The 27,765-nt window shown below is 40.1% G+C and overlaps 1 protein-coding gene across 1 annotated transcript; it reads right to left on the bottom strand.

Annotated features, from left to right (window-relative positions):
- Window positions 1-54: 54 nt before the first annotated feature.
- Window positions 55-26,969, bottom strand: INO80D (INO80 complex subunit D). Its single transcript, XM_086465322.1, is given in 13 exon segments — window positions 55-2,537; window positions 4,507-4,611; window positions 4,614-4,663; window positions 5,066-5,105; window positions 5,108-5,257; window positions 5,260-5,281; window positions 6,572-6,628; window positions 6,630-6,706; window positions 9,328-9,437; window positions 11,490-11,714; window positions 17,143-17,251; window positions 20,347-21,095; window positions 26,752-26,969. Coding segments are annotated over 13 exon segments (3,081 nt in total). The 3' UTR covers window positions 55-1,368.
- Window positions 26,970-27,765: the final 796 nt, after the last annotated feature.

Raw genomic sequence — 27,765 nt, forward strand, 5'->3', positions numbered from 1 at the left:
TTATCTCTTGGATTAAAAAACATAAAATAAAATAAAGTAATCTAAAAGATAGCTTTTAGACTCATTGCTTTAAGAACTGAAATTATACTCTCAGAAAGAACACTCAGAAGAGTCTGAATACTATCTTTAGCAGGTAGGCAGTAAAAGAAAAACTGTCCGGCAGACAGAAGGAATTCTTATTAATTTTTCTTTAGTGATTTCTCTTTTAGTTAGCCATGACTGCTGATAGGTACCTGCTAGTTCCTTACATACATTCAGCTTCCCATACAGAAAAACTATCCAAGAAAGTCTCAGTAGCTAGACATAAATTTGAGAAATGCATCCATTTGAAACTTACCAAAGGGTCTGACCTAGACTTGTGTGGATGGGCAGAATAACAACCAAATTCTTCCCGTTTCAGCTGGGAAGTACCTGTCAGCCTATCAGGCAAGGAGTTCTGGACAAAGCCACTCTTGAAAAGGCAAATCATCAATGCTACAAGGCCACGGTAATTCAGCAAGGGAGGGAATTTCTGCACAGGAATCTTCGCTAATCCGTGATCTACTTCAATCCTTCTGTTTTTCTTTCTTTTTTTCCCCTGGGCTACCTTTGTATCAGCCTTCAGATTTCTGGGCAACCAGTCAACTGATCCCCTTGCTGCTTAATGAAGTAAAAATCATCATAATAAAAAGACAAAAATCAGCATGCACTAAGAACAGTGACCAGTTCTGGAAGGGGACATCTCCCACTTCTTCACCAAAACAAAAAAAAGGAACTGCAGCTCCCTGCACCTCAAACACACATATGCACACAGAGGAGGTCAAGAGACTCTATTTTAAGAAACTGCCAAACTCATCCTTGAACCATAATCTTGATTTAGGACTTCAGTGCACCATTCTCAAATCAATGCGTGCAGCCAAGTTTTCCATGCCAGATGCTACCTTTGGAAAAAAAGTAAATTAAAAAAAAAAAAAAAAATCAAGAGACTTCTGCCCACTGGAAAACCTTCTACCAGATGCTAACAGGATGGCAAGCACTGATCCGAACCCTAGGAAACAGTAACATGCATCAGTAATCTGAGGTATCTTCCCATTTCTAGGTCTTACTGCTAAGATCAATCACATCCAGTAACTGTGCTCTATCCTTTAGTAATTATTGGGGAACGGTGAACCTGCCTGCAATAAATGAGCACCGGTGCGTAACAAGCACATGTGAACGCTACAGCAAGTTTCACAGAGGGCTAACCCTGGTCAGTACTGAAGCAGGGGTTTTCCTCTCAACCCCCTCTTAAAAAAAAAAGGGAAGGGAGGACAGAAAAAATGAAGAAAAAGGAAAAAAGATAGAAAACACAGGTCCCCCATCTACCTGCACACAGCCAGGCAGACAAGCTCAGTTGGAGGTGGTGAAGGGCGCAGATGCATTATTGGTACTGGTAGCGGTGGCACCGGTCACTGCGAAGCCCGTGGGAGGAGCTATGGAGCTGTGGCTGGGCTGCAGGTCCTTGGGGATGCCACTGTGGGAGCTCAGCTGGTGCCCAAAGGCTGCGCTGAACTGAGGGAGCTGTTGTTTAGGGGAGGTGGAGGCCATGAGTTCAGCGGAGGCAGGACCCATGCCACTAAAACTGGTCTGCGGTAACCCCGGAAGCACACTGGAGCTGTTGGGGGTCACAGTGGCGAAGGCAGGCTGTGTGGTCTCTGAGTGCGAGGTGGTAGGTGGTGTGGACAGGGAGGTGGACAGGAGGTGTCCATCTGCACCAAGAAGGTTGCTAAATGGAGAGGGGTCCCCAAGATTGACAGGAAGATTTCCCCAGTGAGTTCTGGGGTTGACCACCCCACTAAGTGGCACATCCAGCTGAGTTGGGAGCAAGTGCTGTGCCATCATGGGCATCTCTGCTGAGAAGGTAGCTGCCAAGTTATCACCAGAAAAGGATGTGGTGTGAGGGGATGTGATATGGTCACTGTAGGGAGACGGCACATGCTCACTATCATAATGGCTTCCATGGGGTGAGGAGTGTGAATGGTCACTGCTGTATTGCTGTCGTGAGGTGATCAGGTCATCTGCCTTGCTCAGCAGCTGGGCAGGGTGGGGCCTCTGGGAGGCATGGCTGCCATCATGAAGTCCATGAAACTGTCCTGGGAAGGCTCTCTCCCCAAGGCCACTCTGGCTTATCAGAGTGGCAGAAGTAAGGCCGACGTTGGCTGGGGCTGAGAATTGCCCCTGGATCTGCCCTGCCAGGGGCGTAGGTGGGTTGGACAAGGTAGCAGAACGGAGCAAGTTCTCATCCAGCTCCAGACTGGAGAAATTATCATGTACTATACGCCCATTCAACAGCTCCCCCAGATCCGTGTTAACCTCTCGACTCAAGGACTGCATTCCTGGAGCTCCAGCACCTGTAGAGAACACCCCTATCCCTCTATCTGACAGCTCCTGAACTGGCACACCATCTGTCTGTGTAAGTACTCCAATGGTACTCAGGCACTCAAGAGAAGTTACAGCCTGCAGGGCCCGTTCCAGTTCTTCAGCCTCTTCTGTAGTTGGAAGGAGATCTCCATTTTTACCTGCAGAAACAGGGACACCAGAAGTTAGCATGCTCCCCTCAGGTAAGCCTGGCACTGGCACTCTAAGGATGCAGATGTACAGACAGTTCAGTACAGAGCTGCAGTGTATGACAGCCTTCCAGAGCTGCTTGCGGTACACAGAAAATGTCATCACCAGTGTTCACCAGGTAACCAAAAATGAGAAAAAAAAGAAATTACACCTTCCTCTTCAATGGAAGTCCCTCTCTCCACCCTCCTCTTTCACATACTACAATACAAGATGCCTCCTAAACTTACCAGACCTAAAGCAAAAATGCTTAAATAAGATTTTCTTCAACGCTGCAATAACACAAATAGTCCACAAACTCTCTTCTATTCATGACATTACAGACCTCAAATTTACACAGTCAGTATAACTTAGGTTAATTTCAACTCAAACAGCCTGATGTCACGTCATATCGGAAAATTACCAAAGAAATTACACACCCTGACTCTGGGCTGTTCTAATTTCTTTGTTATATGTGATAGGTACTGAGCTTTAGAACCCAGAAATTCAGGCACAGTTCTGATCAAAAGCCAGTTTCAAAAATGTATTTAAAGATTTTATTCTCACACTCATCTCCTTTTATCAAAGGCCAACATTGACTGTGATTCCAGCCCCACTCGATGGCAGAAAGATGCCATTACTGAGAATACTCTTGAATTAACTGCAACACTGACAAGCAGTAAAAATGTAAAATTAATTATTAAAATACTAAACCAATTAGGATTTTCAGAGCAGTAATTATAAAAGCAAGCAGAGAACTACACACATGAGCCTTCTCGAAGTCTGCTTTCCTTCAGAGCTCACAAACAAACAATAGAGCAAAAGCACACTTCCTTTTCTAGAATTTAATACCTCTGTAGGAAAGCATGCAACCCTTCAAAATGCATTTTAGAAACACTCACTTCTTCAGTTCACTGACTGCATTCACGTTAGGGGGAAAGGGGAAAGGGGAAAGGGGAAAGGGGAAAGGGGAAAGGGGAAAGGGAAGGGGAAAGGGGAAAGGGGAAAGGGGAAAGGGGAAAGGGGAAAGGGGAAAGGGGAAGGGGAAAGGGGAAAGGGGAAAGGGGAAAGGGGAAAGGGGAAAGGGGAAAGGGGAAAGGGGAAAGGGGAAAGGGGAAAGGGGAAAGGGGAAAGGGGAAAGGGGAAAGGGGAAAGGGGAAAGGGAAAGGGGAAGGGAAGGGAAAGGGGAAAGGGGAAGAGCGAAAAAAGAGAAGGGGAAGAGCGAAAAAAAGAGAAGGGAAGAGCGAAAAAAAGAGAAGGGGAAGAGCGAAAAAAGAGAAGGGGAAGAGCGAAGAGCTAAGAGAAAAGAAAAGAAAGAAAAGAGAAAGCAAAAAAAGGAAAAGAGAAAGAAAAAAAAGAAAAGGAAGAAAAAAAGAAAGAGAAAGAAAAAAAGGAAAGAGAAAGAAAAAAAGAAAAGAGAAAGAAAAAAAAGGAAAAGAGAAAGAAAAAAAGGAAAGAGAAAGAAAAAAAAGGAAAAGAGAAAGAAAAAAAAGGAAAAGAGAAAGAAAAAAAGGAAAAGAAAAGAAAAGAAAGGAAAAGAAAAAGAAAAGAAAGGAAAGAAAAGAAAAGAAAGGAAAAGAAAAAGAAAAGAAAGAAAAGAAAAAGAAAAGAAAGGAAAAGAAAAAGAAAAGAAGAGGAAAGAAAAAGAAAAGAAGGAGGAAAGAAAAAGAAAAGAAGGAGGAAAAGAAAAAGAAAAGAAGGAGGAAAAGAAAAAGAAAAGAAGGAGGAAAGAAAAAGAAGAAGGAGGAAAAGGAAAAAGAAAAGAAGGAGGAAAAGAAAAAGAAAGAAGGAGAAAGAAAAGAAAAGAAGGAGGAAAAGAAAAAGAAAAGAAGGAGAAAAGAAAAGAAAAGAAGAAGGAAAAGAAAAAGAAAAGAAAAGTAACATAAAATAACATAACATAAAATAACATAAAATGAAATAAAATACAATAAAATAAAATGGTACCTTCAAAGAAATCAAAATCTTGCAAGTCATCTGGCAGCCGCGGCAGGACATCAGAAAAGTCCTCCTGATTCAATTCCAAGTCATGTGGAATGTCTGTGATTTCGTGGCGATATCATCAGGCAGCTCATCGGCACTCAGCTCTGGTGTGGAGGGGCTCCTGGACAGAAAATACCATTAGTCCCCAACGTTTGACTCTGATTCTCCAAACGACTACTATGAATCCATATCCACCTATAATGGGTGTTTCCCCACATGTCTTTTTTTTTTTTTATCATCTAGGAAAAAAAATGCTTTAGAAAGTTTCTTTAGGAAAAGAAACTTTAGCCTATTGATTAAATACATAAGATGCAGCATCAGGAACAAGACATTTTATCCATCAAACCAAATAACTGCTCAAATCTGAAATGACCCACTCTGTTTTGGTTTTTACAACAGTCACAGGGAGATGCAATTTCTAGCCCCGCTCCAGATGCTGATTAGCACAGCAACATCACACCTAGAGTGATCATTGACAACATTCAAGGTACCAGTGGCCAACTGGGGCCAGGCTACCACTGACCGTATGGGGGGCATCTCTACTGGCAGTGAGACACTGGCAGCATGGTGAGGTTCCCTTGGGGCACTGCAGGAGGAATGGGTTTCTGGGGCCGGCGTGGGCCTCGCCTTCTCTTCTTCTTGTGTTTTTTGGTAAGTGCAGGTGGCTTCGTTTTTTTCCTGGGTTTCCTCTGCTGCTGGTGCTGAACTTTACGGAGCTGTCCCCTCTCAAGAAATTGTCCTTTGGGAATAAAACAAGAGCAATGGGAGCATATCAAAGAACAAGTATTAGTCTCCTTGCTTCCCCCACCGCCCCCAGTCATTCCACAGACATTCACATGTAACGCAAGAAAGACTGGTAACTTACACCCAGCCAAGGTTACAAAAATCAAGCTGTTTCCTTTCCCATTGATCCCAAGAGCAAAAATCACATAGACCAAATTATGAGGTATGCTAAGCAGGAGATCATGCAGTGTCACTTAAAATCATCTTAGCGAACCCTAAGCAAATCAGTGCAAAACTGTAACCTTTGGCAGAATTCCTGTAAGCACTCAAGACAGAACACTGTTGTGAGGTGGTGATAACAGGCATAGCATGCAGCAGCTGAAGCCAGCATCCTCAATTGCCCACTGCCATAAAAGCAGGACAGCACTGAGGAAAGAGAATTAATACTGTGGGGCTAGGGTAAGGATGTGGGTAAGCAACTAAGGCCTCATTGCTTTTGAACAGCACTCATTGACCAATTCAAAAATAAATCAAATGATCACCAGTTTTCAGTTGCCATCATACTGGGAATGGCAGAGGATTGCAGGTACTACAGAAGTAAACCTTGAGAGACACACTGAAGATTGCCCGAGAGAGTAGGAAAACCCCATACGAATTCACATTTAATACAGAAAACCCCATAATTCACAAGTACTGGAGAGGATGGACAAAAACCAATAACAAAACCCCACAACAACAAAAACAGCACACACAAAAAAAAAAGACAGAAAAAAAGCGCGCAGTTTTATGCCTGATGCCTTGAAGGACAGCCAAGAAAGAAGTGGGTTTGTGAATTATCCTAAAAGTTTTGGTCTGGAAGATGGAAGGCATAAAAGGACAGCAGAGGACATCACCTAAATTTCTGCATTCTCTCAACTTGTAGCAGGCCACTGCTTTTCCTCTGGGATCCACAGATCCCTAAAGGAGGTTAAAGATAAATTCTAATAGTCCAAATAAATTTTAATAGCGCAAATAAAATGATCACAGGATCTCTTACAATCATTTTCTATTTCTTGATTCAAGAGAGGAATCAAGTTTCTTCCAGTGAAGGATATTCTCACGCACACTTTATTACATCCTCAAAGATTTTCACAACATACTTTATACTATTTGGGAATGTTTGGCACATTATACTCTCTTAGGAAAAATAAAACTAGCTCTTAAGTTCATAAACTCGCTAGTTGTCAAGCAAGAGTTCATAGACGGGGCTTAAAATTCCCGATCATCCCAATACAGAAATAATTACAGTTTTTCGCTTTGTACTTACCATTTTTTTGGCATGTTCTTCACACAGAGGTGTCTGATGTGTAATGTCAAAAACTGGCAACAGAGCACTGTTGACCATCTGCAAACTTGGCTGTGCAACTTGAGAAGAGCTGCTGAGAACGGTTCAATAAGATATCTGTGCATTTCTGCATCAGGAATAACACATGAGGCAATGATGGAGGAACACCCTTTGATTTATTAATCTGAGGATCAGAGCCTTCAACTCTACCTGTCCACAGATGCTACTTTTAACGAGCACCTCAACTTTGTTATTCAAGTTTAAAGCTAATAAGGCTCAAACCCAACTTTTAAAGTGAAAAACCGCATTCATGCAGAATCTCTAATGATTTTATTATATATTGAGGTAGTTCTATAGAAACAGCCATTTCACTAATGAGTTCTTAGCAAAAAGAAGCCTTTTCCTGGAGTCTTAATCAATAGATCAATAGCAGCAGTTGGAACAGTGTAGTCAACAGGACTATTTCCTTACAGACTAATGACAATCCATACTGAAACATTAAAGACAGAGTATTTCTTAATTCAATCTTTTAAGGTACATTCTTGGCATTTATCTTTAGAGCACAGACAAAGAAGTTTCAAGATCCTTCCTGCTCCTCTGAAAAAAGATGTGCAATCAGACAGAAAGGTCAGGTAAATCCAAATGTAAGCTTGCTGAGATTTCCTTCAGAAAAATCCCCTGCAGGAGTGAAAATGTTTCCAGACTTACAGCAAATCAAACAGATATTTCATTGTGTTTTTTTCAAACAACATTAGAAGCACTCCTTCCACCTTCAACAATTCTCAGACCTCAACATCACTATGTATGTTCATAAAATGTTAAAACACAAAAGAAAGGACACAGAAAATGGAAAACCTGCAGAACAGTCCAGATGGCAGTCTTGAACGGATGGGTCAGAACCAAGAGCCTGCTCATTTTAGAAGAGACTGTTTCCATTCAGAAGAAAGTGCAGAGGGAAAAAATGGGCACAAATGCAAAATCACTAGTCCTGACTTCTCTGCTTTATGCACACCAACAAGCAAGACCACTTAAACTTAAAAAAAAAAAAAAAAAAAAAAAATAATCACAATCAGGAGGCAAATGCCAAACACAGCTGCACACCACGGTGCTTTCTCATAGAGAGGTTTTGAACTGCTCTGCAGACTACTTTAAGGACCTGCAAAAATCAACCAAGAAAAACAAGGCACCTGAAAACCAAAAGATTGAAAAGGTGCTGCAGTCTGACAGCAACTGGAACAGATCAACACTAGCTGCTTAAAATACCAAAACCAAAAGCTCCAACAAAAGGAGTAAATCCAACAAAAGCAACAATTCTTCAACTAAAACTAAAAAAGACAAAGTCTGCAGAATTCTTCAGGTCAGAAGTCTGCCTTTGTATAGTCTTCAGAATCAAACCTCACATCTAATGTGCTCCCTCCTTTCTGTGATCTTCATGTATTGACTCTTAACATCCTTTTCAGGCTTTGCTTGAAATCCCAAGCACTGGGAATTCTTCCTCATCTAGAATTATGGATTCTGTCACTCCTTCTATTCTGCTTTTTTAAACCGTGCGAAGTAGCAGATTTCCATCTTTCCAGTCAGTGTAAGCCATCTTTTTATACTACATGTAAAAATCTGTTCCCATAAACCCTTCATAGGTAGTTACTCTATTGGAACCTACCAAGAAATTTATGAAAGCCATCTGTGAAAGATGATCGTTTTTGTAAAGGCTTCTTGCACTCACTAAATATAACTTACAAAGCAAAATGATGTGACTATCATAATATCATAGATTCATTTAGGTTGGAAAAGCCCTTTAAGATCATCAAGTCTAACCATTAACCTAGCACTGCCTAAACTATGTCACTAAGCATCTCATCAACACGTCTTTTAAATACCTCGAGGGATGGGGACTCAACCACTTCCCTGGGCAGCCTGTTCCATTGCTTGACAACCCTTTCAGTGAAGAAATTTTTCCTAACATCCGATCTAAACCTCCCCTGGTGCAGCTTGAGGCCATTTCCTCTCATCCTATCACTTGACACTTGGGAGAAGAGTCCAACACCCACTTCGCTATAACTTCCTTTCAGGTAAAGAGGGCAGTAAGATCTCCCCTCAGCCTTCTTTTGTCCAGGCTAAACACCCCAGTTCCTCAGCCGTTCCTCTTAAGACTTGCGCTCTAGACCCTTCACCAGCTTTGTTGCCTTTCTCTGGACACGCTCCAGCACCTCGATGACTTTCTTGTAGTGAGGGGCCCAAAACTGGACACAGTACTCAAGGTGAGGCCTCACCAGTGCTGAGTACAGGGGCACAATCACTTCCCTGGTCCTGCTGGCCACACTATTTCTGATACAAGCCAGGATGCTGTTGGCCTTCTTGACCACCTGGGCACACTGCTGGCTCACGTTCAGCCAGCTGTTGACCACCATCTCCAGGTCCTTTTCTGCTGGGCAGCCTTCCAGCCACTCATCCCAAGCCTGTAGTGATGCCAAGGGGTTGTTGTGACCCAAGTCTAGGACCTGGCACTTGGCCTTGTTGAACCTGTAACAGATTACCAGTGGCAAACTACTTATTTTCACTATCTACCAAACTCAAATCACAGAAACAAATTAAAAGTGAAGTAGTGGATGAGACACTAATAGGTATTTCTTCACAAAAACATATTTGTTAATGCAAAACCCTAAGAACAAAAAAAACCACCTTATAACAGAACAGCTTCCATGCCTGAATGCAACACTCAAACAGCGTTAAGAGGATACGCTCAAAACAATGCCTGGTGAATGGAAGGGCCTTGTTAGTGCACTGTTCTCCCTTCGAAGTCCCACTACAGGTTGTTGGTTCTGCATCTCTCTGCCTCGCTTGGCTTGTGCTGAAAAAAAGAAGCATAAAAGAGTTAAGAGACAAAACCCCAGTCTCAAGTGGTTACTTAGCACAACTATTGCACTGAATGCTGCACAGTATGATGAAAAATTGTAACACACGTGTGTGGTGTGTCATGATCCAGATGGGTGCACACTACTATCAGACTCTACACAGGGATACAGAATAGATGTCAATGACAGGTGAAGATGTCACTGCAGTAACAGGATTATTGTTTACTTCACAGGGCCTTAATTGTAATGAGAGGTGCTGTGTGCTACTACCACGTAAATATTACAACACCCTGCAACAGAGCCAAGGACAGCAGTAGGTGAGTGTCAACACAGGTGACCCTTAAATTAGGTCAATCTTTAGAATCCAATGTATTGGGTATGACTACATGGGCAGTCAAGTGCACTTCCAAGCCTGTTCATAAATCAAACATGCTGAGCATCCCAGAGCTTACATGCAAGCATGTGCTCAGACAAACTTAAGACTGAGCTCTGGAGTGCAGAACCTGAGCGTGTTCAACAAGGATAAAAGCTCTCCTCCATCAACGTGCTACAGCCCAATCCACCAGCAGGTGCCCAGAGCTGAGCACTTCCTCAGCACAGCCTCAATGCTTTGAGCCTGAGCTGCAAGCAGGCGACCAGACAGCAGTGTGGATGAGTACTGCAAGCGTCACACAGCTCGCTTGGTGTTAAGCCTGCTCTCGAGGCATTTGTCACCTTCATGTAGATAAAGCTGGCGATTCCAGGGCTGACCTTCACCTCTGTACACGTTGTTTTCTAGGTTGACAAAAAGCTGTCTGTAGCCTGACTGTTTTCCTTCAAACATTTCTGTCATCGACTGCACTTTGACTGATCAAAGTTCTAGTTAGCAATATTACTCCTGTGAAAAATTTCGTAACTGAAAAGATTCTGTGGTTACCTAAATTAACCAAAGCAGTGATGACAGGCATACCTGGCTTTGCCAGTCTACCCAAAACAACATAATCATTTTCGCATAATAAAAGGCAAAAAATAATGGAAAAAGCCCAGCAAGAGCTTGCCAGTTCTGTCAAGGTTTTGCTGTAGTTGAAGTTTGTAGACATTTACACAACTTTGAACTAGTAATATACCTCTACATTACACCTCTGAACAGCTCTTCAGCATCACTCCACCTCCCCAGCAGTAAACCCTCCAACTGTCATGAACCACAGCCCACTGCCCAGGAACAAAAGCATCCCATAACCAGAATATATTCTCAGTACACTGCTCCATTCAGCCTGCCCCTATATTAGCCCCCTCTACCTCTCCCCCCCCCCCCCCCCCCCCCCCCCCCCCCCCAGTCATACATCCTGTAAAGCAAAACCACAACAGCAAAAAGGGTGCTGCTGATACCCCAGACATAATGCCAGGGTTCAGACTTACTCTGCTGCTGCTGCACAAATATGAATCGACCAACTCTCAGTATGCCAAGAGCTGGAGGGATGTTGACATTAACTAGAAAGAACTCCCACAGAAGGTAACCTTCAGAGTTGTTAGAAGATATTTATTTTGTTGCCAAGTTTCATTTAATGTTAGATTGAGTTAAATCTAACAAAAAATATGTGCTTAAGTTTGATTTGCTGGGAAGATAATTAAGAGGAGGTACAGAATTTTCAAAAGAAGATGTCTGAAAAACAAAATCTGAGTTGAAGCAGTGAACTACAGACCACACTGAACACCTTCTAAAGAACTGGGCTTAGTAAAGTACCAGATATTTGAAAGGAACCAAAATACAGATTAATTAATAAGTTTTAGCAGGCCACTAACTTCTTTTGTGACATTTAAGACATCTGGCCCAGATACTGCTGAACAAACAATCCACATTTTAAAATACAAAGCTGCAGAATGCCCATCTTCATGGAAAACACTGTACGCCATGTTTATTTTACTCCACTGACAGGCATTTATGTGTCATGGTTTTCCTGCCTTGTGCATGCCTATAAGTTTCAGAGTTCAGCATTTCAGCTGCTGGATACTCTGCCCATCTCCACCCTGTCCAGACCGGAGACTGCAGTCACAGGGGAAGGTCTAACCTGGTACGAGCACACGTAGCTCTTCGGAGTTCTTGTATCAGTTGCCCAGCACGCTCCGGCTCTCTGCTGGCCGCCTGCAGCAAGGCTTTCCGGAGTGTATGCCGGCATTTCTTCTGACGAGATTCTGCCCGCTCCAGGCGGCAGAGGTGCTTGTATTTCTGCTGAAAGTAAGTGCAAAGTCTGGTCACCCTGGAACTCCTGTCATCTACATTGTCATCATCGGACCTGAAGGAGGGAAAATAAAAACAAATGGGCTTTAAGTACTTTTTTTTTCTCAAGGAAGCTAATTTGTCATTTTAATAGAATAGTTAAGCTGGCATCCATCTTCCAGACCCACAAACATCTAAAGGCTGAAATCAGGCAGGGATGCTTGAGAAATGGCAAGAGCAGGATCCCTTTTGAATTCTGAAGGTACTTACCTTTCTTAGTATGTCATTATTAGAGATTACATCAATTTATCATCAAGTCTGACACATTTAAATGTCTGGAGCCTGCTGTTCAAAAAAAAAAAAAATCTATACTGTTAACCTTTACTTACTGTAAATGTCTCAGAAAATGAGACAAACTCTTAAATCAAAGTGCAATTAATGGAGAGGATAAGGGTGGGGAACTATGTAGTGGAAATGTATTGAAGAAAGGTCATGTTGAAGAAGACAGTCGAATTCTAACAAGTACCAAAACTACTGACTTTTTCCAATTCCTTTTACTCTGCCAGGTGGTATATTCCTTTCTAAACCAAAATACACACTAGCACAGCTAGCAGTTAATACTGCTTTCCCCCTGCTGCAGAGCTAAAGTTGGGTTACAGTACAGCCATAGAGAAGAAATTCACATTTAATACCAAAGGTACTGAGGGAACAATCAGACCAGGGTTAAACAATGACTAGATGAAGGACTGATCCAATTCTTTGTTTGCTTAAGAAAGCCTCTTCCCATTTATCTTGGCTTTCTGAACATCCAGGCACATACCAACAAGACCATCAAACCATGTCAACACATTCAGTTAAATGAAATAAAAATCACGAAGCATAATAAAATCATCACTGCCACTTGTTAAACCAACAAGGTCCATGAAGCTACCCAGAAGTCCTCCACATAAGCACTAGTTTGCAGAATGATTTTTTTGTTCATGGACAAATAAAGATCGTGCACTGAATCTAAGCAAAGCAGACTTGTTCAGTTTTTCCTTTAAGTTTTTCCCTTATAGAACACAGAAACTTTTTGCTAACTTTCCTATCTGTAAAACAAAGGAAGGGCAAGGGAGAAGAAAACAAGTCCAAACAAATGAAGCAAGTCCAAAGCTCCTAAGGTTCAGAGCCTGGTCAATGAGATTGAATGAGCTGACATACAAATCTGTGCCCAGCAAAGCAGACCACAACTAGCTAATGAAGAAGAGATGTGAAATACCAGCCACGATATTTACTAAATAAAGTGAGATCCAGAAATGCAGGCAGAATAGCTGTCCCTGAAAGGCAATATGACTAAGACCTACTTCCCTTTCTGGAAACTCTTATTCCATTCAAAGAGTCCAAATTTAAGAGACTGCATCCATCTCCACTAAGGCTGCCCACAAAAACTCCACAGGAGCAAACACTGCCTTGACGAAAATGCACATTTTAATAAAGTTTTACGTAAAGTGAACCATACTATATATTTTGTTTGTTAAAACAGATTACAGATTATTTTCTAGAAGCATAAATTACAAGTAATTAACTCTGCAATTAAATGCCAAGCAGCAAATACAATCTGTTAAAAATATTTAACACATGTAATGTTTAAAATATTTTCACATTGAAAATTAAAATATACTTTTAAGATCTCTTAGGAAAGAATGCTTACTGGGAAAAACAATCTGTTTAGAAAAATTTATTGTGTGCTATTATAGATTTTCCTTTTCCAATGTATTCATAGAAAACAGCAGTATGCAGATGGGATCAGTTAGATATAGGTAGGTTTAAGGTCTTAAGACATTTCATCACTGCTCTCGGCCAAGACTTTCAAACAAAGTTACAGACATACTGATGTAATTTCAACTTGTTACAGATTAACTTTAAGACACCACACGAATATTCCTTAGGGAAAAAAGTTTCTTTTGGGTGAAAACTGTGGTTTTTAAGACATGTCTCTGTATTCGAGACTTTTTACTTCCCTCCCATTGAAATATACAGAAAAAAAAATAATTGTACATTAAAACATTCTGTACTGCATTTTATGAGATCATTTTTAAAATGTAGATAAAGACATATATATAAGAAGTAGAAAGAAATCACGCCTGCAGTGGACAAGGGCTTATTTTGAGGCAAACAGTTTCTAAAAGCCTATTCAGAATTTTATTTCCAGGCCAGTAAGATTAACCAAAATATATGTATATGTTCAAAGAAACCTAAAAATATCACAATAACACCTGCTTTTTTTTTTTTTTTTTTTGCTAGGCAAGTACTGAAACAGAAAGGTACTTTTATTGTTGTCCTTTCATAAACAAGGTTACCAACTTCTATTTAGTTTATTCGCTTAAGCTGCGTATATAACTTCTGAAGTTCAACTTAATGTGTGGCATTTCATTTCTTAGAAGATTTCTGAAAGTGCAGGCAAACCTTTTGATAATCCAAAATGCTTCTTCCCAACCCTTCCCTTCAAGATTGCCATGTGTAAAGATCAGGGGAATTATTGGTGAGTGTTCATAAGAAAACAAAGGCAGCACAAAGCAGCAGAAAGGAAGAGCAAAAGGGTAGTGTGAGCAGTCAGGCACCATCAGGGAACCAGGAGAATATGCTCTCTACTCTGAGACACCCCAGCAACTCTGTACTTCAAAACCCTCTGTAAGAAGGGATTTGAAGAACCTTCCCTTCTTCCTTTTACTTCTAGTTATCGGGAGTTATTAAATCCAACTTTGACAACACAGTGTTGATATTTGCTCCTTTGAATGAGCTGGTATGAGGAGGGACACCAATCCTCATACTCCCTTTTCAAACTCATTACTTGAAATGCTCACTTTATCTATATTTCAGCAAGTGAAAAACTACTTTGGTTTAAGTTGTTTGTTTTCCAGTACTTTCTAAGCTACAAGACCCAGTAATCGAATCACCTGCGGGGAATCTTCACTAGTCTGCGGCAGGGAACAGCTGCTGCTTTCCCTCCAAATTGCTGCCCCTGCAAGGAGCCCAGTGCCAACTCCTGCACTACTATTTGAACTCAAACATTTGTGCCTGCCTCGAAGTGCTGCATCCTGGAATCCTGTGACCACAGGAACACGATTTTTCAAAATTAAAGGCCAGAATAATAAAAGCAAACACGTGGCCTCTGTTTCCACAGATGATTGCAATACGAATTTTACAGATTAAAAGGCCAGAAGGCAAGTGAACTCAAAAATCTATTCCTGTTAAAAAATTAATTTTAAACCAATCTGGTGAATTTTTGAGAGTTTAAGAGCAGCTGTAGTATTGCACAAGTTCAACAGAAAGAGGATTCCCCCCATAATCACTCAACCAGAAATACTGAGAACAAGCTGTCCAGTAGTGCAGAATTAACCGTCTACCTCCTTTTACTAATTTGTTCTGAGACGCATCTCCCCCACTGTCTTCCAGTGTCAAATGGAAAAGGATCGAATGGAGTTAGCTGGTGGAGAGTTATCCCTCTCGCACAGGGACAGCGAGCTCAGACACAAATAAACAGAGAAAACACAGCTTTAATTTTACTATGAAAAATAGTAAGTAAATTCCCATAGGTTTAGGTATGTGATTTCAGAATCTAAAGGTTTTGGGAAACAATCTCCATTGGTTTCCCAGTAAGATCAGCCTCCAAAATTCAGTCATATCAAGTCATTGGCTGACTAAGTTAGGAGCCACCAGTGTGCACTGCCAGATTAGCAAGATAGAGTCATTTTGACAAATCAAATCACCCAAGAAATAGTCTGAACTACTTCATCTTCAGCAGCAGAGACACCACATTGCAAAAGTGTCAACATGAAACATTTCAGGTAATAAAAACCTCTACAGAAACTTGCAAAGTTTTAGAAGGCTGACATCAAGTGAATGTATCAATGTTTATCCATAAACAAGATTAGGAAAGTTGTTGAAGAGCTAACACTGGGCAGGCTGATGGAAGTACAAAAGCATCCAGTACCATGTAAAAATTTATCCATCATGATTTAGTTCAGACAGTGTTTAATTGAAGTGCATAAAATGCTAGAATGGAACAGAAAATGTCAAGGTATTATTTTTCTCTCAGTGTGTACAAAGAGTAGGAAGAATCCAAAGGAAGTTAAGACACATAGAAGACAAAGCACACAGAGATGACCTTTGTAAGTTGACAAAAAAACAGGGATCTATGAAAGAACCAGATCAAATGTCAAAGAGTGAAGAGTGTAAGGGAAGTTATTTAACAGATATATCTGCTTTGAAAATTATCTGTTATTTAAAAGTCTGAAAGTCTGTTCACTGTTTCCCAAAACAGTTTACTTGAAAGTTGTCATTTAAGTTAAAACTAATGTTTGTGAAAGCTCACTCTCTCTGACTGCTGATGCCCTAAAAAAAAAAAAAAAAAAAAAAAAAAAGTCATTCATAACAGAAACCCCCCCTCTTTCTTTTAAAAAAACTAAAGTCTACACACTGCTATTAAGCTTTGATTCACTGAAGGCTCTCAGTACTTAGTCCTGCTGTCTGTCCTGATGACAGAGATACAGCTTTGTTTTTCACCTTGTGGACAATCTTTAGAGATGGTAAGAAACTTTGGTAAGCTTCAGAATTTCCATGTAACCACAAAATAACCTTTCATGAACACCATTACTCTGTGACACTTAAAAATTAAACAAAATGTTGTAGTACCAAAAAGGCCAGTTGCATAGTTAAAGAGAATAACTATATAGCAGCTACAATTAAAAAGGAAATTGGGCTCTCAAAGTTGTTATCAACATGCTTCCATTTCGTTACAATACTATGCTTGGGATGCTTCGCTTTAACTTCACACCTTAAAATTTACATTAATAGACATAATCATATCCTGCTGTAAGTTCAGATTCATGGCTTAGCAGTATATGAAGAACACCGTAAGCCTTTCTGTACCAGCAGCTAATAGCTGCTCTGCTTATCCCTTCAATCACATTGCTTGCTTTCAATCCTCCAAACTATTTGACAGAGGTTTATTCAACATTTAATTATGCTGAATGAAAAGAAATGCCATGCCCTTAAAAAAAAACACATTAAAACAACATCCTGCACAACTACCTTAAGGATTAATGAGTAAAATGCAGCAAGTTTACTAACAAAGTTATTCACAAATAGTAGGAAAAACAAGAAAACAGCAGCAAACTCCCTTAATTTGGTTTTAATTCAGGAAATACCTTTACTCAGCAAGGCACACAAGTCCATGAATAAATCCCACTAAACTCAATTAAATTTAAGCAAATAAGCTTAAATTCTTTCCTGATGCATCCTTCTGATAGCAGACTGCGCAAAGGTCTCTAATTTAGGTGGAAACTGGGACAGAACGTGACAAGCTGTTTCATAGCTCTTACAAACAAATGAGTTCAAACAATCCTTTGTTTCCTCAAAGAACTCAAATAAGTGCTCAGGTTCCACTGACTCCACTTGAAGTGAAGCTCACATTTACATGATTTATTCCATCAAGGCCAGCACGAATACAGAATCGTACTCACTCATGTCTCTCATAGCCGAGGGTTTCTCGGATAGACCATGCAACCTGGTAAGGGGAGGTTTGCTCTGAATCCTCCAACTCTTCTCCACTGTCTTCAGACCAATCAAGCCCTAAGGGAATTGAAAACATGAAAGCTGGATGAAAAGTGTATCCACCTCACATAAGTCTCTGAGCAACCTACAGCACAAAAGATGAATGTTTAGTATAGTCAGAAGCATAATAATGTTGATTAAATCATACAAGATGCTCAATTACACAGGAAAAGTTACAGTAACAGCTCTATTACAGTGTGCAAATAGCATGCACTGATTTTTGTCAAATTTGAGTTTTCCTTTTAAAATCTTTATTGGCTTCTTTATCCATAAGGAGTGGAAGCAAAATCACCAGCTTTCTTACCCACAGAAAAATGTTACAGCTTTCACACCAAGCACATGGAGACTTCAGAGACAAGAAGGTAAGAGAGAAGTCCCTGCCACAAAGAACTGACTGCGTGGTAATTTTCAACAAGCTATGATCTAAATAGGCCACTTTCATTTCTGTTTATATACTGACCCCTGCTCTGTACCAAAACACAGGGAGAACAGGAAAACCATAAGACGGAGCAGCATGGACAGAGACACACAGCTACTCGGGATGTTCCTTTGCTCAGTCTCTGTAATTGCCTGCCAAATGCATAGATTAGCATGAAAAGAGAGCTAAAGGGAGAGACGCAAATACTCCTGCACTTTTACTAAGCAGCATGCTTTTGCTTAATGATGATGCAGTAAGATCAGCTCTATTGTATGCAGGAGCAGCCTCAGTGAGTCAGGCTAAACACAACGGTTGAATGGGACAGCCAGAAACAGACTCCAGGAAGTTCTCAGGTGGAACATTTTATCTGGTGTGTCATCTTTTGCAGTTTTTCCTGCTCTCTGTTTCACATCCAGTGGAATTCTTGCCAATTCCTTGTGGCAGGTGGGATAAAATCCCATAGCTGCATTTACAAGCCAGCATTACTACTTTTTCACTTCCTTGTGTGCTCCTTGAAAATGGAGCAGCAGTTGGGATAGAGTTAAGGAGCACTTTATTTTTGCTAAAAATAAACTAAACAACTATATCTGAGATGATTCTGAAGACAGTACGCATCACTACTTGGTCACTTACTTTCAGAGTTAGAGACACACACACACCTGGAACACAATCATCAGGAGCACGTTCATCATTTCAAAGCAACACTTTGACATAAACCAGCAGCATCAGAAACTCTATTTTTCAGGAACTTCAGCATCCTGAAAATTGTATTCTTCATTCCTATTTTTCAGATATGCATTTGAACTAAATGAAGACATCTTAAAACATTTGATAAAATGCTAGAATTACACTTTCAACTTCAACATTTTTCTTTACTCGCCCTTTCCATAAAGGAATGAAAAACCAACTTAATCATTGGATAAAGATGTCCACAATTGATATCACGTTACAAGTCATTTTCCCAAAGTTTAAAAATGGAGGTTGCGTTGTTTTGCTTCTAAAGGCCCTGCAGAAAAGAAGGAATAAAATCTAATCCAGATTCAGCTATACTCTCACACTGAAGACTGCAGTTATATTAATATCCAATTACATGGCTCTGATGTAGCTACACATAAAACTGGCTGCATATTTTTAAAGATCTGTGCAGTCCCCTCTAGTGCTATTCTATTATAAAAAAGAAATCCTGAAATTCTCTGACCCAGCATAACCAGTCTTTAATATTAAGGCATATTACGAATAAATAACAAATATATTTTCCACTCTTACATAATTAATATATGAATTCAATTACTTTGCCAAATATAAAATGTTCTAATTGCATACATTTATAGGTCTAATCAGTTTTTTTACTACACCTCTTTTTTAGGAAAATGTATTCTCTTCACCACTTGAGAACGTAAAACATTAAACACAGAAAGTGATCTTTCTAGTCCTTCAAAACGCAGGTCCCTTTCTAAGCTATTGGGGTCTGCGACACTCACACTGCCTCTGGAGTTGCCATTCCTCAAAAGACTTGCATTATATATAGCACCATCAAAGCAGTTTTCTGAAGAACAATGTCCTTTGGAGACATGCTATGGGATGCTAATTATCTTCTGAACAAATAGTTAAGCTATCTCATGAGTGCCAAAGGGCAGATCTTAACAGCAAATTAAAAAAAGGTTAATTGAAATGCCAAAAATTACAGATGTTTGCAATTAAATAAGATGTTATATGAGGAATGTCCAGATTTATTTGGTCGTTTTTCTTTTTTCAAACGTCATAAATAGCATTCCTGCTCTAATATCACACACCAACTCCTGTTGCCCTTTTCCTTGTCAGTATCTTACTTGTTAGAAAAGTACAATCTAAAACTAAGCAGAAAAGTAAGGTAACTTTGGAGGGGGAGGGAAATAACAAGGACAGCTAAGGCTTCCTCAGTCTGTATTCATAATCAGACAAGTAAGCCACCAGATCAGCTGCCTTTTTAAAGTTTTATAGAGCACTACCACCATAGTAGTAAATTCGTTGTATTTACTTACATTACCACAAGCAGCAATTGATTATTACAGTTTCTAGATAATAAGTAAGGAAACTATTCCTGCACTGGTATGTGGATAAGACTGTACCCTTACAATTACGTTCTATAGCAGTGCTGCCCTCCTGCAGTAGTCTTTTGGTTTTGTTCATCCACTTTCTGTACACCAATAGGCCCAGTCAAGAAAAATTCTCTTGTGTTCCAATTTTCCCAGTCAAGTCAAATGGAAATTTGGATACGCAGAGAATGATGGGCCAGATCTCCAAACTTTTACTTGCACTCATTTTGCAATGTGCACTTGTCACATAACTAACATTCAATCTAACCTCGTCCACTCATGTAGGTACAGCTGGTGCCACCTTTACTACTCGAGTTCCAAACCTTCTATACAATGTCTGTATCATCCAAGTAATGTTTTCTACACTTGTTTGATTTCTCAAATGGTTAACAGAACATTAAAAAGAATAAATAGCCAAAATGCCATAAACCATATGTGACAGCTCCAGGCATTCCCTTCATAGAAAACAGGGCTAAATAAAACATCAAGAGATTACCTAGTTCAGGGTTATTTTTTAAGGATCACACATGAATGCAGGACAGGGCTAGGAAGATATTCCCCTTTTGTCTTTTGGTTTCAGGTTAAAAAATAAGGCAGTAGTGCATCTATTATCTACCCACCTAAATGTGGAAACAGATCAGTGTCCAGCTGCTGTTTTCGAGTGCACAGTTTCACCAGTCTCTGTAGCCGGCTCATGCAGGATGAGTGCGGAGAGAAGGCTGTGGCTTTCATGAGGACCCGGTCAGTCCTTGGAGGGTCCGTGACAGGAGCCCTAGTGGGTGGCAGGAGAGGCAGAGGTCTCTTGTTAGACAACTGCCGGGCTTGTGCTATAGTGTGTGTGGTGGGTGCCACTCCCTGCATTGGTAGGCTGGTGTTCGGAGGTTGAGGTGACTTGCAGACTACGCCCTGCGGTAGCCCTGTCGGCTTTAACGAAGCTGATGAAGGTGGCAGATGGGAGTGCTGCTGCTGCAGAGGCTGCTGCTGCAAAGGTGCAGGAAGGGGGCTAAAGTGCTCTTGGCGAACTTTTAAAATCTCTGTCTCTCTCTGGCGCTGCCGGTTTTGAGCCAACTTGCTCTGCAACTTTTTCCTCACTGTTGCCCCTTTCTTTAGGTCATCATCTTCCTCGTTGAAAGCAAAGGGGTCTTCTAATTCTGCCTCCAGGTAGTGGAGAGGAAGCCTAGCCCCTGGAGGGGAGAGGGACATCCCATCCAGTCCATTGGGCATCTTCAAGGCCAGGGTGGGCACTGTCAGACTGAAGGCCATAGCATCCATCTGATGCCTGACCTTTACCTCCTCTATGGGATCATTCTTTTTCTTCCTCTCCTTTTTCGGTATAAAGCCAAGTACCTGCAGGTGACTGTTGCAGTACCTTTGCAAAGTAAAAGCAGTCAGTTATTAACTCAGTTCTTGTAAGTAAAATCTGAAGAAAACAAACATCACTAAAGGGAAACGCACACACCCTCATCTTACGCGAATACAGATCAAAACACAAGAGGTTTTATAAGCAGTGTACACAACTGCTTCTAATACAACAAACAACTGTTGCATTCCCAACCTGTAACAGAAAACATAGATTTATACAAGTGACAATTTGTAATCTTAAGACATGAGTGTCTTCATTCATTCTTCATAGGAGATTCACACACAACCATTCACAATATTTACTCTCTAACAGGGCAAACCAAAGTGAATAAAAGGACTCTCGGATACACAAAACAATGAGAACTCAAGCCTTTAACTCTGATCATTTCAAAAGCTCCCAAGAAAAAGTGCATTGAAGACTACTTCCTTTCATTCGGCTGTCCTTTCATGGGAAGTAGTTAACATTTTCATCAACGCTCACATTATTATTATTAATTTGACTGTAGTAGGGAGCAGTTTCTTATATGGACAACCTCACTAGAGACACCTGCTTAGAAGGGTCACTATTTGCACTTAATGAACAAGTAGCATAAATATTTAAATTCTGTTCTAGTAGTTTAACATGATGAATTTTGTAGCCAGAGGATTAGGTGAATGTTCTTCAAACAAAAATCTAGTTTAACAGAAATTCTCTGCTGCCAGAACATGTTTACACAATGCCAGGAATATGTATACATACAATCCATAAACATGGACTTTAAGCTCTTCCAATACAAAAAAGCAAGGAAAAAGAGGAAAAAAAAGGGAGGGGAAAAAAGTCTTTAAAAGTTTGTCATGAAAATTAAAGGGAGAAGAGTTACAGTTTATGGCCATAGATAACATACTAAGAAGCAAACAATTATTTTTTGTCTGATTAAAACAAGCAGGTTTTAGAAATGTAGGAACCATGATCTGATCCTTTTCCTGTTTCACACAGGCAGGCCCTCCTGCCTCTGTAGAATGCCACCAGCCATCAGACTTCTGCCCTTGCAGGATCCCATCTATAACCTGCAGCTTATAGATGGAAACAAAGATATGAGGAAAAAGTGATGTCTACATCAAGGTATTTATGGACAGGATAAGGAAATACTCATGAAGGTTATTTAAAATCTGATCAGTATGAATCTGAGAAAACGAAGATGTGTTGAACAAACAGGTTAAAATGAAGTTATTCCTGGTCTTCCTGGAGAAAACATAGCAAAAAAGCCCAAACCAACCCCCCACCCACCCCGCAAAAGGTTTAACACTTCAGTTTAGTGACTTTCAACTTGTTGACCCACCCCTAAAGAAACAATGTATGAGCTGCTTCTAAAGGGTCCATAAAAGGTAAAAAAGAAAAAGCAACTTCATATATGCTCCTTAATGATCTCCACATATGTAGCATCTCCAGGGATTCACACCCATTCACAGATCAGAAAAGGTTGAAAAGTACTGCCACTTATTGTCTAAATAATTTCTTTATTATATTAAATTGTAAGTAATAAAACAATCTAGATGAAGCAAGCTGAAAGCCAGCAATGTGTGGAGTCCTTATTAGAACACACTAGAATACTGTAAATTCATACTGAGAGCTGCACTTCTAAAAATAAAATTATATAATGAGGGCTCAATAAAGTTTCCCTTTAAGTCAACAGCATTATTCCTATAATTAAAATTAACTCCTTTTTAAATATTTTGTTTGAACAAGTCTGAGAGCAGTTACAACAGCGCTTTTAGTATGACAGAAGAAAAAACAATGAACAAACAAAATAAACACAAGGGAATTTTTTCCCCCTCTTATTCCAATAAAAAGAGAGTTTTGCTCAAATTGAACACTTCCCTATATTGTTCAGAACTTAAATATTGCCACCTTGTGCTTGTGCCGATATGAGAAGGTGAAACTGGCTAGTTTGATTTCACTGTGAAAAACAAAGAGAAAGCAAAAAAACAGAAAAGTGAATAAACCTACGAAAAGGTAATAAGCTTGCTAACATTCTCTGAGGTTTTGGCTATTAAAGGGTTTTGCTTGTTCATTTAACTCCCATTTTAATATGATAGAGAAGAAAGCTTCGGCTTTTACAACTGACCATAAAGCATCACTGAAAGTCAACTGTATCTTACACAGGCATCACCTCTGGACACAAACCCATAGATGCCAGGCTACAACATACTGAAAATACAGATCACATGCCCTTGCAGGCTCCTGTACACATTGACTTCGCTTTGTGCTTTAGGCTCGATCTACAACTCTCTGTCTTCCAGCACAACTGAGGCTGACACCTTGGACTAAAATGAGCAAGAAGGAACTAGAAAGAGCACTTAAGTCTTCTCTGGGTAGAGAAGAGTACATGCAGGCAGTTTTGGCTATGCATAATTTATTAGCGCCGAACTCAACCTTGGCCTTGTCAGGCTCTAGTTAGTCCCATGCAGAACCAGGCAGGCACGCACACGCGCTTGCCCATCCTTCAGGTTCCAGGATGGTTTTTTAATTGGCCCTGGCCCAAACTGGCTCTGACTTTACATGGTGCTGCAGAGCCTGGTGCACACATTAACTGACTCTGCTGGAACCAGGCTACAAACAGCTGAGTCAAGGTGATAAAACTCTCTGGATCAGATGTAATGCCAGGGAAGGAATTAGTAGCTCATGGTCCACAGAAGACAGATTACTGGGAAGACTGGAACAGCACCTGCAAGTACCATGATCCCTTTCACATAGCTCTGAGCACGAAACACGTTAGGGCCAAGCTAGCCCTATACAAGAGCCAATTCTGATGTGCCTTAGTGGCTCAATTGGTCACTTCTATAACCTGCCTGTGAGTTATTCTCAGCTGACAGTATCACATCGAATATCTAATACATTTTTTCCCCCCCTTCTTTACTTGGTGCCAAAGGCACTTATTCCGTGCAGGTGATGTTGAATGCAGTCAGCACATATGGTAAGAGCTGTGGGCTGAGATCCATTAAAACTATCATAACATCAAGCACACAAAAGGTGACGGACTCTGAGGGCTTCAGTTGGACAGTTTCTCACATCACTGGGAGGGCAAGAATACAGACAGTGAGGTTTTCCACGTACAGTTGCATTCTGCTTCCCAGTACATCCTAGACTGGCATCAAGTTCCGTTACTTAACTAAAGGAAGATCTAAATAAAACTGTACATCATCTTGCATATTAACAAAATATTTAAAGATTCTCTTGAAAGAGAAGAATGAGAGATAAAATGGTGTTTAACCCAGATAAATTGTAATAACCCTACACTTAATTTTTAAGTTGAACTTCATCATCTATTCATGTATTCGGACAAGAAAGAATTAGGAGACATGTATTCAGAGTAAATACAGATACAAAACCCGTGCCTGTATTATCCTGCCTATATTCTTTAAAAAAAACAAGATAGTGAATAGAGAAACTAGACTTCAAATAAGGCAATGTAGTCATGCACTATTAATAGATTTAATTTGTAGAATGTTAATGGTTAATAAGAAATCTAATAATATGGCAGCATATTAAACATCTTTGTGTCTGGTAGCATCTCATTTGTCTGGGGTCAAGTGATAATTTTTTTTAATTATCTGTGGACAGACTATGAAGCTCTTGGCATAATGTCCTGTTCAGACATTTTACTTTTTATAATCTTCAGAAGTATGCAAGAAGATAGCTGTCAGAACATCATACAGCCTGCTTCTGATCATGTACAGTTACATGTCTAAAACTGTGACAAAATGACCATCTGACAGTAATTTTGTACACAGAAAATTAAAAGCTATAAGTGAAGAAATCGGACATAGTAAACATCTTTATATCGAATGGAGTGTGAAAAAAGTCTCCTAAGAAACAGATACAGGTTTGCCTGCCAAAAAAAAAAAAAAAGTTTAGAGCAGGCACAGTCTTATCACTAGCATTCATTAAATTTTATTGTTAAAATTATACTCTGCCCAGAGAAGCAGTCTTTTAATATATTCTTTCAAACTAGCACATCCTCTCATTTGAAATTAAAAGTTTATTTTCTCCTTCAGACACCTGCTGTCCTCTTCAAGTACTGTAATGTGACACTCGACATGCAATTGAATTATTCTAATATAACATACACCAGATGTCATGACCACACTTCACTTTAACTTGAGAAAAATCAAAAAAGAACAAAGTGTGAACTCAATTCACGGTGTAAAGAAAAATCTCAAATTCCATGAGAACACGAGACCTAAAAAAGTATCATTAAGTACTATTATTTCTATTGTTTTTAAGTATGATCCCTGGTAAACAACAACTCTGGCTCAGTCAGCTCTTGCATCTGAAATTACAGCATACCATTTGCACTACCAACTTCCATGACCATTTCTGCGAGCTTATTTCCAAAGAGCCTCAATTGTAAAGTAGCAAAGAAACAGTCAGCGACTGACAAATTACAGCTTAAAGTTATTCATCTTGAGCCATTTGAGCATTTGCCCTACAGCTTTTGACAAACATTCATGTTTTTTTTCTCACTTCATCAGTCTCCTCAACTGAAATGGCAGGTGAAGTGCAAGTTAATTTAGACCACAGTCCAACTGTTGTTTCAGACAAGAGAGGGAGCTGTGAGCTGGGAAGGAAGTTATATGTAGGGCACAGTGGGAACACTGCTAATAATGCAAAAGGTTAGTGAGTGGTAGCTAATAATGTGAAAGGTCAGTGAATAGTGGTTTGATTCTTTTTTGGCATATTTTATTTGTATTTTAGGCTAAAAAAAAAAGTTTCTAACAGAACAAGCCTCAGATAGTTAATACACATTAATTAAATACTGTGTTACTGGCAAAACCTGCAATAATGACTCTGAAAAATTAAAGTCATATATACCTGGCAGCCAAGATTGAACAAATTCTGCTATTTCAGCCCAAGCAACACCAGTAAGTCTGGTGTTCAGGAAGTCCTAAAGAGCAAGGAAGAATGTCCTTGTGGTTGCAGTATGGGCTGCAATTCAGGAAATCTGGTGTGAATTCCCAGCTCCCCAGCTTCAAGCACTATCTTTTGCAAGGCATTTAATACCTGCGCACCTTGGACACCTTCATTTGGGCAGGGAGGAGGAGAGGAGGGGGGGATGCAAAGAAGAAAGGGAGTAGACAGCACTTGTCCAGCTGGCTGATCTGTTATCAAGTAATATTTATATTATTCCAGTAATACATCACTACAGATCAGTATCAAATCACAATTCCAGATTCATCCTTATGTGCCACTGCTCCCTAAGCCCAGAAGGTATGATTTTCAACTGTTTGTCCTGAAAAGGCAAATGCAAGTGCGCTTTTGGCACAGCTGGCCAAACAAGCAGGCTTTTTTAAATGCATGTACTGTGAGTGACAAAGCACATTAATTAGAACAGTGGGTATTGTGTAGCAGATTTGATCCACAGTTTATAGTAAATTTGAGAAAGGCAATGAACTCTCCCAAAAACTTCCTTGGAAGTAAGTTACTGACCCTTGTGATTTGACTCCCACAGAAAACAAAATAAAGTTTACTGGTCTTAAAACAAAACCCTCAAAGGAACACCCTGGAATTCAATCCACTCAGGCCAGTTCCTCCCTCATCCTAAAACCAGGCAGCATCTTAAAAAGAAAACTCATGCCTATGTCCCAGCCACTTCCCACTTTGCAGATGTGCAACCACAACTCACCTCCGGTCCTCAGATTTGGGGATGGGGTTGGTGCAGCGTTGGCTGTTATACTTGGCCACATATTCACATTGCTTGAAGGGGGCAGTCTTGTCCTCCAGAACGTGTCTGATACAGAAGGCGTAGCCGTTAAGTCGCCTCTGCTTGCACAGTTTGGGGCTATATGAGCACAAGGGCTTATTGTCAACCTCAGAGAAGTGTATGTGTTTGCCTTCATACATCACGTGACTCTATTCCTTGTGAACATCAGCTGAAAGAACCAAAATATTAAGACAAATCATGTAAGGGAAAAACAAAAATGCATTCAGTCCTAGATTGTGTTTCTTTTTGGCAGGAAAGATGGATCAAAAACAATACCTGATTTTAAATCTTCTGTACCATATCAATGTTAAGAGAGAGCCCCAAGGACACCACTATCCTGGAATGATGATGAATCAAGATGAAGCAGATTGTCTACGGGAAATATCAAAAAGGTCAGAGTCAGTCAGAATAAGATAGATATTATTACAGCTTAATAATTAAGTGGCCAGATACAGACACCAAACCTGTGGTTCAGCTAGCATCCAATAAGCCAAATCCACTAGCATAATAGTTTTCAATCAGTAGTCACAGATCTTTGGAAACCGTGAAAGGAAATTACTGGAGGAAAAAAATTCTATGACCACCACACTTAAAGCTGTTAAACAAAACTCTGCTCATCTACCAGAAAATTCTAGGAGCTACAAGTTGAAAAAGAATAAGCGTCAGAATAGATTGCTTGCTTTCAGGAACCAAGTTGAATGATAATTAACCCATTTGATTGCAGAGGTTTTACTTCAAGTGTCTTTGCTTACAAAAATGCTGGCAACCAAAAACTCTGCAAAATTTAAATTTCATCAGGCAGTGCAAGAAAGCTTTTTAGCCTCTTTATTTTTTTTTCTTTTAGAAAAAAAGCTTTCCTTACCACACCTGACAAACAGTATTTAGATCTTGTAGCTCCCCACAGCTTCTGCAAGCAGCAATACGCAGTCCTTCCTG

This window comes from Leptosomus discolor, chromosome 5, assembly GCF_034619465.1.
Source record: "Leptosomus discolor isolate bLepDis1 chromosome 5, bLepDis1.hap2, whole genome shotgun sequence".
NCBI lineage: Eukaryota > Metazoa > Chordata > Aves > Leptosomiformes > Leptosomidae > Leptosomus > Leptosomus discolor.